Source organism: Cataglyphis hispanica, chromosome 7 (assembly GCF_021464435.1).
Source record: "Cataglyphis hispanica isolate Lineage 1 chromosome 7, ULB_Chis1_1.0, whole genome shotgun sequence".
NCBI lineage: Eukaryota > Metazoa > Arthropoda > Insecta > Hymenoptera > Formicidae > Cataglyphis > Cataglyphis hispanica.
In genome coordinates this window covers 5,612,612-5,626,074 of record NC_065960.1, presented here as the reverse complement: position 1 = coordinate 5,626,074, position 13,463 = coordinate 5,612,612, and the positions used below count along the sequence as shown (strand labels likewise).

The following is a 13,463-nucleotide window of genomic DNA, read 5'->3' as shown; positions in this document are numbered from 1 at the left end:
AGCCGCAAAGAAGAGAGACGAGAGGAGAGACGAAGATGCGACTGAGGATGTCCAATGTGGACGAAACGAAGAAAGATAAAGAGAGATGATTATACGGTAGGCGACGGCGAGGGAGAACCGAGGAGAGTCGCTGCTTAGGCCGACAGCAGACCGAGACGAGAGAGAATCGAGAAGGGAAGCCAAGACGCTGGCGCGTGACGGGGGGTAGATTGGGTTACCGAGATAATTAGAACGATGATCGGGAGCAATGCATGCTTCGTTGAACGATTCTTTTTAGCTGACCGCTTGTTCGGCGGTCGGTCCGCTTCGTGTTTGCTCAAAGAGCGAAAACGATAAAGGCACAAAAGTGTCCGCTGAGGGAAGATAAGATCGCTGAGCATGTCTCCTGCCCGGGGATCAAGAATCCGGCCTGCGTTTCCTCGTCGATAAGTCTCGACGGAGATATTACGGCACCCTAGTGACACATTTTTATGCGCCGCAGCTACGACGTCGTCGTGTGATTGGTCGTTGAAGTCAGCAGACCCCCTCCCTCCTCTCCGTGAGATCGCTTGACCGGAAATGTGTCGCCATCGTAAAAACATATCTCTACGGGCACGTTTCTCGTCCGACCAGGAAAGTATTCATCGCGATTCCTCGCGCGAACGATTCTTCAGGGCAATTTTCCTCATCGGGAGCCGAGACCTTTGGTGGAGATGCGTTGGCCATAACGCTAAGAAAGGGATCGCTATCGAAGGCGAAGATGCTTTCGTTTTCACTCCGACCTCGCGTAGTTTTTCAGATTACACGCCTCTGCGCTCAACGTCGCGTTTGACTTTACTCTATTTGCGTTGAGGGACATCTGAATATTTAATGGGCTCTTCAACCAACCCCCGCCTCTCCTTTGCTCCTCCGCAAACCCCACGCTTCTCCGTCCGACTCTCACAGTCCCCAGCTGCGATGAATTATTTAGCATTCCCAGGAAGACCGGTTACCTATGTGAATCGATGTGTCAGCGAGATTTTGCTATTCTTTGTTTATGTTTTGTGTTGTCATATATAGAATATCAAGGCCCTTTGCAGCAACTCTGAGCATCACTATCATATACATATATCGCACCAATTTGAAGTAATAATTTGAAGTAATAATATTCGAAATAGATTAAGCATGAATCTCATAAATTTAATTTATCAGAATACAGAATATGCAGTCACTTCAAGAATAAAGAAATAAAAAAGAGAATTTTATTTTATATGTTTTGTTTCATGAAACACAAATTTATACATTTAAATTTGAAATATGGGAGATGTGGTTTTATTATGCAAGCATTAACTTTATTTTATTAAAAAAAGAAAAGTCAAATCCGATTCTTTCTCTACGTATTTTTATCACTTGTATGCATGGAAACGTTGAAATATTCCAAATAGTTCAAATAAGCTGAACCTGAGGTGGAAAGATACTCGCAAGAATTTCTCAGTTCCCCTCGTTGAAACCAACTCGGTAAATGCACAGGGCGATTGTTCGACAAATAGAGGTCGGGAGTAAATAATGTGCAAATATAACAACTCCTACTGTGTATCGAAAGATGGAAGGCAGCCTTCAGCCTGTGCATACGTGTTATGTTTGATGAAAAAATCAGAGAACAACATGAGATACATTTATACGATTTAGTTTTAAGAATTATCAAATTTCAAAATATATTTAAATATATATATATAACGTATACACACATATATACATATATATATACATATAACGTATACACATACATATACATACACATATGTTCCAGACCTATTATACAACCTGCTAATAGCAAATTCTTGAGATCATTTGGAGACGATTTTTCCTCAGTGAAAATATCGAGACAGATCATTATTTTTTGCAAGTTTCCAATTTTTTGCATCATACATCTTTGTAAACCTTATTAAAATTCTCTCTCTCTCTTTCTCTTGTTCTCTCTCTCTCTTTCTCTCTCTCTATTAAAGCAAAGTCTGTTTGATTAAAAAATGTAGTTTTAATTTTTTACAAAATTTAGTTTACAAAAAACCCTTCTTTTCTAATTGCTTAACACAAAAATTATTGATGCCTCAATATTTTTGCTGAGGAAAAAACATCTTAAAGAGATCTCAAGAATTTGTCATTAATAAATGATGCGGTAACTCTTTATACACACACACACACACACACACACACACACACACACACACACACACACACACACACACACACACACACACACACACGCACGCACGCACGCACGCACGCACACACGCACGCACGCACGCACGCACACACACACACGCACACACACACGCGCGCGCGCGCGCACACACACACACACACACACACACACACACACATATATATATATATATTCACGTTCTTATTTACGAGAGAATGTTTTTTTTTATTTGGAGAAATAATTGTGATCCCCATAATTATATCTTCCAGTATAACGCCTCTCATAGAAGATGATGGTACTATGTAAACGATATGATCTTCTACAAAACTTATTAGCATCGATGAGTATTCGTCTTCGTTGCCATCAATTGGTAAAGGATTCTTAGTCAAAATATTATATAATTTATTATATAATATTATATAATATATATATTATTATATACATATTATATAATATTTTTTAAGAACTATATTATTATATAATATTTTTTAACACACATATATATATATATATATATATATATATATATATATATTAGAGGTTTTTGAAAAATATGCAGGTTCCACGAAATCAACAAATGGTAAAGATATATAAGTGTATATGTAAGTTCCTTGAAATTCTCCTTGGTAGAAATCAAAACCCAGAAATAAGTTCCAAACAAAGGATATACGCAAAGAATGCATCCGCAGGCGGCAACGAATTGTACAATATGATCGAAAATATTTGTATTGCTCGCGAGAAAACATTTTATTTCTCTTCCACCGATAATATTTTTTTCATCTTCCACTGTAAAAATAACATATAGCATGTATGTCTTTCAAAGACAGAGAGGAAAACTTAAATTTTTTTGGAATAATTTATATTTATTTAAAATAATATATTATTTTTAATTAAATAAAAATTGAATCATCAAAAAAAATATGTGATAGGAATTTGATGCATCTGTGTAATCAAAACATGAATACATACGCATGTGCAGGTTTATGTCGTTTAAAATATCTTTAAATTATCATTATTATCATATTTCTTCAGCATTCATTCTTCTCTTAATTTCTAAATTAATGATTTAAACATAATGTTATACAAGTTATCGTGCAAAGATTAGGTATGATATCTTTAGCAGAGTGCGCTAGGTTAAATCTGCCTTCTTTGTTCCTCGAGTAAACCTGAACTTGAACGAATAATATGTCGTGATAGCTTACAGCTCGAACGGTAAAAGCAAAGTCATCGATCTTAAAAATGACGCAACAATGGTCATTGTTGACCACGTCATGCACCTGTCGTAGTAATTGCAATGGGCAGTTATGATTGTTGGCGGTTATGTAATTGTACGGTTTAAGTTCGACAGTTATATGGATAATCAAAGAAGATAACGCGTTTTTATAACGTTGGCGCAGAAGCAGATCCGATAGTCATTTGGTTGAATGCAGTAACACTACAATGGCGGAAGGACCGGAGTTGAATTTTTTCGACTTGCATATGGTGCATGATTATTTTGACCAATCTCTCACGGAAAATGACGATATCGTTCTGAAAGCGTATCTAGACGCTTACAATGAACTCTACAAGTAAGTCATAGTTTGTTTTCATCATCTAACATAACCTTGTCATTGTGTACATCGATTTTAAGTTACTCTTTCTTCGTCATTTTATATGATTAATATTTGATGGATTTACTTAGTAACTTGTTGAATTTTAGTAACATACGAAAGTCGAATTAAAAATTAAACAAGTGACAATTTAAAATAATTTTACATTATTGAATTAAGAGGACTTTTATTGTATTATTTATTATTTAATACATACAATTTATATAAAATGTTCTTGTCTAAAATTTGATAAAGTTTTGAGCGAGTTTTATATGCAAAAAATATGTAAAAATTATAATTCTCTGATATTAAACTCCTTTGCTGTTATCTACTTCTTTTGCTCAAGTTAACAAATTTATCATATCTCTTTTTAAACTTTTATCAAAGATATGAGATTGTAGCACTTATGCTTGCGTAACATGCTATGTGCACAGATTTTTCCAGTTAATGGGCAATGTCTTTAGTTTTGTTTCTTCTGACCTGAAGCAAAAGATAGACATCCTGACTAATTTATTAAAGAAAAATGATCAGCAATATAATACTGTGAAATCTATGATTGAATATGAGAAGGAAAACAAACTGCTAGAAAAACCTGATCTTTCCAATGGCACACGTACTTTATTGCGACTACATAGAGGCTTAGGTACTATATCATTATTATTGATATTGTTTAAAAATTCAAGTTGGTTGATGCATATTTCAACCTTTTAGATTTTATTAGAGAATTCTTGCGACAATTGGGTGATCTCTCAGATGGTGACAAAACATCTAGTTGTTGTCAAGATGCATATAACAAAACCTTGGCAAAGCATCATCCATGGGTAATCAGGAAAGCCGCAATAGTTGCCATGTATGCTATGCCTAATAGGGAGGCCTTATTAAAAAAGGTAAAGGAATTAATCGAATTTTTTTAGAGAGAATTTAGAGAGAAGGTGGTTGAATAATTTTCTTCTCACTTGCATCTGCTTCTCAGGTCTGTGGTGAATATGTTCAACGAAACATAGATGTTCTGCCAAAAATGTTGGAGGTCACTGCCGACGTGTTTAATCGCACTGACATCATCTACGAGACTTACCAGTTGCATACTCTACCATAAGTGATCGTAGAAAATATAAAAATGATACTTTCATTCGATATTTTTAGCTTCGCAAAGCACCGCACGCGACATTCCATATTCTTAAGATATTGTGATATTATTGTGGTATAAGATATACTGTATAATACAATTATACTATTATCGATAATAACATATAATAAATAAGCACACTCACTTTTGGGAAAATACGTATTCCATTACGCGCGATCGATACTTATATATAATCATATATACTTGAAATGTACAAATAGTTGCACAGATTAAATAAGATAGTAAAATGTATCACTTTTACACACATGATCTTTTGTCATTTTAGCTTTGTATGCATTACTAAGCTCGAAGATGATTTTACTGGGTAAAAGAATTTGCTAGGGACATATTCGGTCAAAACCGATGATCTCGTATGTATATCGTTTATAAGTTATTTTAATGTTTCTACAACAGTATTGTATAAAAATTTATTACTGATAAAAAGTCCATAATGAAATTAAAATGTGTCTTTCTCTCTCAACATAGCCACCTATTTACAATTATTTAACAAGAGAAGTTCTTTGTGACTGGCATTTCTCTTCAAACAAGTGTAGACATGATATAATCAATTCAAAATAATTGAATCTTGTAATTAAATGCCTCTGTTATGGGATTGCTGTAACGCAATCTCTCAATCTAAATGGAGTATTTAGATAGGAGTGTCGTTGATGTGACATTTAAAATTGTTGATGCGATAGTAACGTTTGCAGAAGATGGTGATGCAATGTCGTCGATTAGCATACCTAAAACAAAGTAATAAAATGATGGATAGCTTGAGATATTATAGGTCATTGAATTCATCATTTCATTCTCTACAATTATAGTTGATTAAAAATAGCTTTGCATCTAAAAAATTTAAGATAACATTCAAAACTTTTTTAGGCGCTTCCGCCTAAAAAAAAAAACTAAAACGACTCAAATATAGCCCCACTTAAAATTATTTTATTTTTATCTTAAATGTCTTTATGTAAAATGAATATTTATAAAAATATTTTACTAAAAGACAGGAGAGACAGAGTCACGTTAGATTTCAATCTTACCGGCGATGCTGGCCGTGAGGAAACAGACGGCGCTGCCAGCAATGAAGGCTCGTAAAATGACATTCGTTACTCGCTCCTTGTTCTCTGGCGCTAAAGAAGCAAAAACGCCAATCTGGATGCCAATCGAGCCTGGATTCGCGAAACCGCAGATCGCGTATGTGGCGATCGCTTCCGATCTCCCGAATATTCTGCCCTTCTTCTTAAACTCGCCCATTTTCTGATAAGCGATTAATTCATTGACCACCGTCTTCAGACCTATCAATGTACCTACGTCCTCGCAATGTTCCCAAGGAACGCCCATGATCCAACTCAGTGGCATAAAGACTTTTGCCAAAATAATCTGCAAAACTGAAAATCTAAAATTCGCTCAAGTAGGTACATTTTTAACCGCTGGAAAGGTCACGAGCGCCAAAAGATTCATTACCTCGAGACTCAGTTCTTCGTAACCGACCTGAGCACCAAACCAAGAGAGCATCCCATTTAAAAACGCAATGCAGGATACGAAAGCCACGATATTCGCGAGTACACCCAAAACTATTGGTAGCGCAGCTAATGCACCATTGGTAGCGGCGTCTAGAATACTGTTGTCCGATCTATATAAAAATATAATATCCGTATATAAATTTTTTATGTGCCATTAGTGAGACGGATGTTTTGTAAAGCCGAATCAATAAATGATGCAGTAAGCCGTAAAAAAATTATCAATAATAATTGATTATTCTTCTCATATTTGACTGAAGCTTACTACACCTATTGTAGATTTGGATTAAAGGTCTTGTACGTACGATTTTTCAAGCTTGATATTTTCGAATTTCGTGAGACTTTTTTCGATTTCCGGATAAAAGAGCTTGGAGTAACTTAAAGCAGTCGGCGCAGACATTACGGAGGCGGTTATTAAATGAGCTGGTTCTGCACCGAATGCTATGTAAGCGGCCAATGTCGAACCTGTAACGGGCAGGTAAACATGATTATAAATTACTGCTTAATGACACCGGTAAATCTCGTACGATATATGTGACAGACCAGAGATTGTGGAAAATCCTGAGCTCAGTATCGCGTGCAACTCCGAGTAGGTCAATTCATTGATGTACGGTCGGATTAGCAGGGGAGATTCCGACTGCGGAAAATAAGGCGTTCATAAAGTTTGGAATTTTTATGATCCGGAAATTCTAATTTTATGAGAATATAAAGTTACTGATTCAGTTGCGGTGATATTACCATTCCGATGAAAGGATTAGCGGCGGCGCTTAATGACTCGCATAATGTTGTGTCCATTATGCTTTGCAAAATCCATCCTAGTTTCATGATTATCCATTGTATTGCGCCGAGATAAGACATGATTTGCACTGCAAAACTGAAGAAAATGATCACGGGCGGTACCTAACAAAGCGGAATATGCCATTAATAAATTAAAATATCTTCTATTAGCAGTTTATGATGAAATTATAAATTGAAAGAAATTTCCAGGTAAATAAAGTAACGTAACAATTTTTCAATCATCAAATTAACAATTTCTTAACAAATAATAAATTTAATTTATAATTTAATTAAATATTTAATTTATAATTCAATTTAACTATTTAATTTATAATTTATTTAATTATTTTATAATTTAATTCATTCTAATTTAATTTAATAATATTTAATTTACCATTTTTATTTCCTTGTATTATTTCTTTATAAGATAATAATAAATATATGACGTCTATTATTTTATACTTAATTTTATTATAGTTCTAAACATATCATAATATACTAAATCACAACTAACGGTGAACGCGAAGATTCCCTTGCTCACTATGTCATCTGAGAATACAAAGCTTGCGCCGGCTTTAGCGTAATCCAAGAAAGTAGCTACTTTCCTGGAGATACATTGGAAAATACTGCGACCGATGGGCCATCGAAGTGTAATAAGTCCAAGTAGAAATTGTAAAATCAGGCCACAAATAACAGGTCTCCATTTAATCTACGCACATTTAATATAGGACATGATGGTTAAAATGATTGAAAAGTAATAAATGAAGAAAATTGCATATATAAATTCTATATTGAAAGATTGTCATTTTCAAATGTGTATATTTAATATCCCAAGTTTTTCTTCTTTTTATTACGAAAAAATAAGATATTTTAATTTATTTATGCATCAAAAATGTAAACAAAAGATATACAAGAATGTAAACAAGACATAAACAAAGAGATCTGCGTGCACACACATGTATTGGACGGTTTAATGAAGTGGGTTAAAAATTCCAGCGGAATTAGCGACGTGTCTACCCACGTGCCTTTAACAATTTTCCTCGGCTCTGCTTGTGTATATTATGTTACGGTAATTGGAGTGCGTTTGGGAGGCGATGCGGCAGATGAAGATAATTTGTTACGTAACGTGTGAAGTTAATGAATTAACTTATCTCCCGTAAACGCTTCGAGCGATATAATGAATAAATTGATATCTTTCGTTCTGTCAACGTGAAGAAAGATTGTGCGATCAAAGTCGTGAATTTATATGAAAAGCTGAATGCGCAAAATTTGTGCCCCTCAAGATATCATGGTTCACTTGCCTGTGTCGGATGTTTAGAAAATAACCAGCCTAATCCCAGTATCACGATAATACCGAGGATACTAATTAACCTGTACCTTGATTCTGCCGTATCGAGAATGAGAAAAATAATGATGGCTGTTAGTATAATCAGGTAAAAGATCGTTCCTCCGATGCACGTCCCGTATCTGAAATTGTTCACCGATATCATCGATACCCAATCAGTTTATAAATAATTTTTAAAGAGTCAGATGACGTTAATTTCACTCACTTGGTACTTTGTAAGCGTTCCAGGGAATTCGTTACTGGCCGACAACATTGTACGATGTACTTGCCAAAATATCGTTTTACGATCAAGAAGTAAAATAGACCGAGATAAATAAGTCCTGCGAATATAAGCAGGAAACCGTAACCATCGCACCATTCAAGATCGCATGAATTTTCTGAAACTGCGAATCGATATCATTATATCACACGTCACACATTGTCAAATTTAACGCGTCACTACTTTATCAATTCGATATCAATTATATAACGGAGATTATAAATTCTACCGAATAAACACGAATAAGCATACATACATACGTTTACTTTTCCAATATACGCCCGCGCAGATTATATAGGCTACAATAAAGAGATTTAAAATTGTTAAGCCGAAGATCTTGAAAATCCTCCGGTGTTTCGAAAGATAGGCGTCGATCGCGTTGCCTCTGATTTTCCAACGTATTTGTGATTCGCGATGAGAATTTGCGTCCTGCGATAACAATTTTACGTGTTAATATTTTTTTCAATTGTTATTAAGCGATATTTTGTAACAGTGAATTATTGTAAAAATTGTTCCGTTTTATTTTTATACAAATTTTTATTTTATGACGAATTTAGCGTGTGTGTAAATTACATATTGCAACAATATTGTCATTACTATTATCGTTGATTATTCATGCACATGCGTTTGAAGCTATAATTGGACTGTCGATTGTTTCGAACAAAGGCATTCCTTCAATAAAAATATTAAACAAAGGCGATGCTTACTTGATTTGCTGTAGGTTCACTTTTCCGATGACCATTTTCCAACACGTCTAATTCATTATTCTATCAACCATAAAAAGTAATACATCTTTTTTTAAATAATCTCTTTATACATTTTGTTTTTTTTTCTAATATATTCTTCTAATAAGCATTACAGATAAATAAAATATTCGAATAATATTTCAAAATATTTACTAGAAATATAATACATTAAGAAAAAACAAAACAGGTTCTTTAATTATCATATATGTATATTTAATATATTTTCCAATTTTGGCTATAATCCAAGATAAAAAAGCAATTTTTAAATATTTAAGGAACTCTTCTATCTTTAAATGTTTAAAGAAACTTTTACACTGATATGTAACGATTGATATGAATCATTCGAACAAGCTTATCAGTTTAAGAAATGAAAAATACTTCGAATGCCTGATTCGCCATTCCAGACATATTTCACTGCTCTTCACTTCACTTCACGGTTAAAATATGTCCTCCTTCTGTCGTTCTTTTTGCAGCACTGACGCAAAACGGAAGAATGTGTCTTTCCCGATATGTAGAAGGAATAACAATTCTCGCACATATACGCTTCGTAATCTCATTGAAATTGAGCCAACAGATAACGTCGATAACAGGACGTTCCGTAAAACTTCAACTGCAACGTGGATGTCGGTAATCTAATTTGTGCCATTTTACACGCGATTCTTATTCATAAATATCTATAGCGATATTCAAATGATATATAATATAATACATACATGTTTATGGTTGGCTGCGTTTGAAATGATTTCAACTCCAGTTTCGTAGAGATCGCTCTTTCGTAATTCAAAGTACTGATAAAATTTTATTGATTTTGTCACTGATTTCATTATCGAGTTTGATAACTACGTATTTATTATCATTTCACGATAAACACTTAAATTGCATAGCCTAATGAAGAAAGAGCTCAATAATGGAAATGTACACTTTATAGACACACTGACATTGTTTTCTACCTATCTGTAGAACAAGATAAGCCGCTCAAGGAACTAACTGAAAATCGGTGAGACGATATAATCGTTGTGCAACCTCAAGGTGGTATGAGAGTGGGGGACACTCCCTTCTTTTACCGTGACATTTTGAGTGAAAAGAGATATTGCTAACATCCTCTTTTGCAATCGTGGAACTATGATGGTTTTTGCTGAGATATAGAATGTCTCAGGTTTGCAACATTTCCTTTCACCACACACATGAACCACCCCACTCTACGAAATATATTATTATAGCTCGCGGTAAATTTTTTTGAGCCTGCAATTTTAAATAACTTTGCAAAAATAATGTTTAAATCCGGTTACGTTCAATATCTTACTTTTAGGCAAGATATAATCCAGATATTGCGAAATCCAAATCATGCGAAATTATATCTCCAATATGTATATATCATTTTTAACATGAATAATAACGAAATATAAAGTGAATAATAAATAAATATAAAGTGACAAAAGGATCAAATTTATATTTTTCAAGAATAAATTCACGCAAAATAATATCGATTTTTCTGAAAATTTATACACATAATCACAATTTTATATTTTATTGGAAAAAAATCCATATTTTAAATAACAAAAATGTAAAAAAATGTTATTTACAACTCCAATTTATATTATATATACAGGAAACCTTTTTTATATGTTTTGGAAAAACGCGTTTAGGTAAATATTTACATACATCTGAATTATCTATTACCACATACACACTCATATCACTATATATAATTATTTCTTACATCATCATTGTGTAATATCCTTAAAATTTTCGGCGACTTCAAAGCGTGATATAATTATCTTGCTTACATGCATATGATATTATGAATGTCACCATTCATCTAAATCATTATAATCGTACACAAAGCGCACACACACATTTCATTCATTTTGACGGAAGTGTAACTTCCTGGTTAACAAGTTTCCTGTACCTACATTCATTATATGTGATTTATTGGCGGGTTGATGCTCTTTCACTTCTTCATTATTTATCTCGCCGTTCGAGGAACGAACGATACGTTGGACACCAAAGAGAAGTCTCGAAGCGCGTTTCGCCTCGTGTCATTCTCGCACGCAACGCGTGCGCCGCGTCGTCTTAACGCGTCGGGATCGCGTCGGGGACCCGATGCGTGAGATGCAATTCAAAACAGGTGTATAAAAAGTTCTGCAGCTAATCGCGCTACCGACGAGATACGGAAACTGGAGAATTAAACCGGAAGATGAAGCCGCGAAGCACGATCGTAATAAATAAGCGCGAATGAGCATTACGTAACGATCGCGATGCGATTATAAGGTACGTTTCCTGAAAAGAAAAAACATTATTCCGACCGATAATCAAAACTTACCTACGTCATCGTAATGAACGGTAATTTATGGCAATTTTTATTTATTTATTTTTTTATTTAGAAATTATATATTTTAGTTGTAGGGTATTGGTACATCGTATATCTTTGGGAAATAATTTTAAATTAAGTATACACGAATATATATCTTTTCCAAATATTCGGAACGTTTTTAAACGTGATTGATAAAGTATAATAAATATATTTTGTTATGGAAAAAATAGAATCTTGTTTGAGCAACAAAAGAGATTACACACCTGTTTGTCACATTATGACAAACAGCTGTAAAATCATCTAGAGGTGCATACAAGGAAAATTATTATTTGCACAAAGTTGTATACAAGATTAATTTATATAATTGATAATCACATCACACAAATTGTTTCGTGATAATATCTCGACGTTTATTTAATCAGCGCGCTTTTTAGATGAACTTGGAATATGATTTGATAACTGATTTGATAACGCGACGCGATTAAGTCGAGTTAAGGTGTACTTAATACGACGATATCTATTCAGCTCAACAGTTTGATATAATATGATCAAATCAGATTTGGCAATAAAAATTATCTAATTTAAATTTTTTTATTCGTAAAATCGTTAATTTTATATAAATGTCGATCGTTAGAAGTCTGAAGAAAATTTACACAGCTTATTTTTTTTCGCAGTACCCGGACCTTAAATATACGCTGATAATATACGATCCAACCGAATAAAATCAATTCTAAATTAGATTAGAAATCTAAATTTTGCAGAAGCGTTTTTCCTGGATGTTTCTTGGTAAGTTTGCGCAAAGTTGAATTGTCTGTAAATTACGAAGCAGGAAGTTCGAGTAATCGGAGGCTTCCAAGGCTAAACTGTCTGTCTGCTGGCGAGGAACAAAAAAATCGGGAAGATGATGCTTAGCTTATCTCGTCGAGACGCGACGCGAGAGAACACTATTTTACCGAGAATCATGTTCAAATTTTTGTTCGTGGCGGACGTCTCGAGTTTTCTTCTCGCTCTGTAAGCGTTCCACCTCCTCTCTCATCCGTTTGGCGTACTCGTGTTACTTGAATCCATCCATCTTTCGGTGCCAAGGCAAATTGTAAATTGCGGAAAAAGATATCCCCTCGCTGTAAAAATCATTTATAATATTATTATAAAAATATTATTATCATAGAATGAGATTAAGGTCCCTTCGCTCCGTTTTATTTCGGACACCCCGTATATATCGCAGATTATGAAATTTTATGAGTTGACGAGTAAATGTTGTGATTAGATCAGCGTATATTCCGCGGATATAAACGAAAATGCCGACGTAAGATTTGCTTTCATTAGTGGATTATATTCCGCTTCGACTCCCTTTTCGACACTGTCACGTGACGTAATAATGTGTTTAGTCTGCCGAATGTTTTAGACTTCGTGGTATTTACAAGCGGTGTGGTCTGCTTTGCAATTCGAGGATAAGAGGAAAGGATCTTCGAGGGGAAAGAGAATTAGCATTCGGGAAGGGAGGAGAAGGGGAGGAGGGCGTCATGGTTACATAATACCTTGCGTACGGAAAATGATCGAAATATTAACAAGATTTTCTATTAAAATTTGTCCTAAAACTTTACTCGGTTACTCAAGTTAACCCAG

General features: G+C 34.3%; 2 protein-coding genes across 2 annotated transcripts; one reads left to right on the top strand and one right to left on the bottom strand.

Annotated features, from left to right (window-relative positions):
* Window positions 1-3,332: 3,332 nt before the first annotated feature.
* LOC126850859 (ceramide-1-phosphate transfer protein) lies at window positions 3,333-5,339 on the top strand. The gene is made up of 5 exons (XM_050594263.1): window positions 3,333-3,489; window positions 3,559-3,729; window positions 4,185-4,393; window positions 4,462-4,637; window positions 4,724-5,339. Exons 2-5 carry the CDS (start codon window positions 3,602-3,604, stop codon window positions 4,844-4,846), a joined length of 636 nt encoding a protein of 211 aa, XP_050450220.1. The 5' UTR covers window positions 3,333-3,489; window positions 3,559-3,601; the 3' UTR covers window positions 4,847-5,339.
* Window positions 5,340-5,478: 139 nt separating this feature from the next.
* On the bottom strand, window positions 5,479-10,453 carry LOC126850813 (solute carrier family 28 member 3). The gene is made up of 13 exons (XM_050594165.1): window positions 10,237-10,453; window positions 9,902-10,133; window positions 9,485-9,544; window positions 9,038-9,206; window positions 8,724-8,901; window positions 8,475-8,640; window positions 7,688-7,882; window positions 7,135-7,296; window positions 6,940-7,033; window positions 6,702-6,861; window positions 6,341-6,509; window positions 5,917-6,256; window positions 5,479-5,619 (listed from the first exon to the last, which is right to left on the bottom strand). Exons 2-13 carry the CDS (start codon window positions 9,929-9,931, stop codon window positions 5,513-5,515), a joined length of 1,830 nt encoding a protein of 609 aa, XP_050450122.1. The 5' UTR covers window positions 9,932-10,133; window positions 10,237-10,453; the 3' UTR covers window positions 5,479-5,512.
* Between the last annotated feature and the right edge of the window lie 3,010 nt (window positions 10,454-13,463).

Bases quoted from the DNA above. Each gene is read 5' to 3' on its own strand.
- LOC126850813 (XM_050594165.1), bottom strand. From the start codon at position 9,931: ATGTCTGGAATGGCGAATCAGGCATTCGAA. The intron at 7,034-7,134 runs GTAATATCACCG...TATTTTCCGCAG, and splicing joins CTAATCCTTTCATCGGAATG to TCGGAATCTCCCCTGCTAAT. The intron at 5,620-5,916 runs GTAAGATTGAAA...ACTTTGTTTTAG, and splicing joins CCTCACGGCCAGCATCGCCG to GTATGCTAATCGACGACATT.
- LOC126850859 (XM_050594263.1), top strand. From the start codon at position 3,602: ATGGCGGAAGGACCGGAGTTGAATTTTTTCGACTTGCATATGGTGCAT. The intron at 3,730-4,184 runs GTAAGTCATAGT...CTATGTGCACAG, and splicing joins GCTTACAATGAACTCTACAA to ATTTTTCCAGTTAATGGGCA. The intron at 4,638-4,723 runs GTAAAGGAATTA...TCTGCTTCTCAG, and splicing joins GGGAGGCCTTATTAAAAAAG to GTCTGTGGTGAATATGTTCA.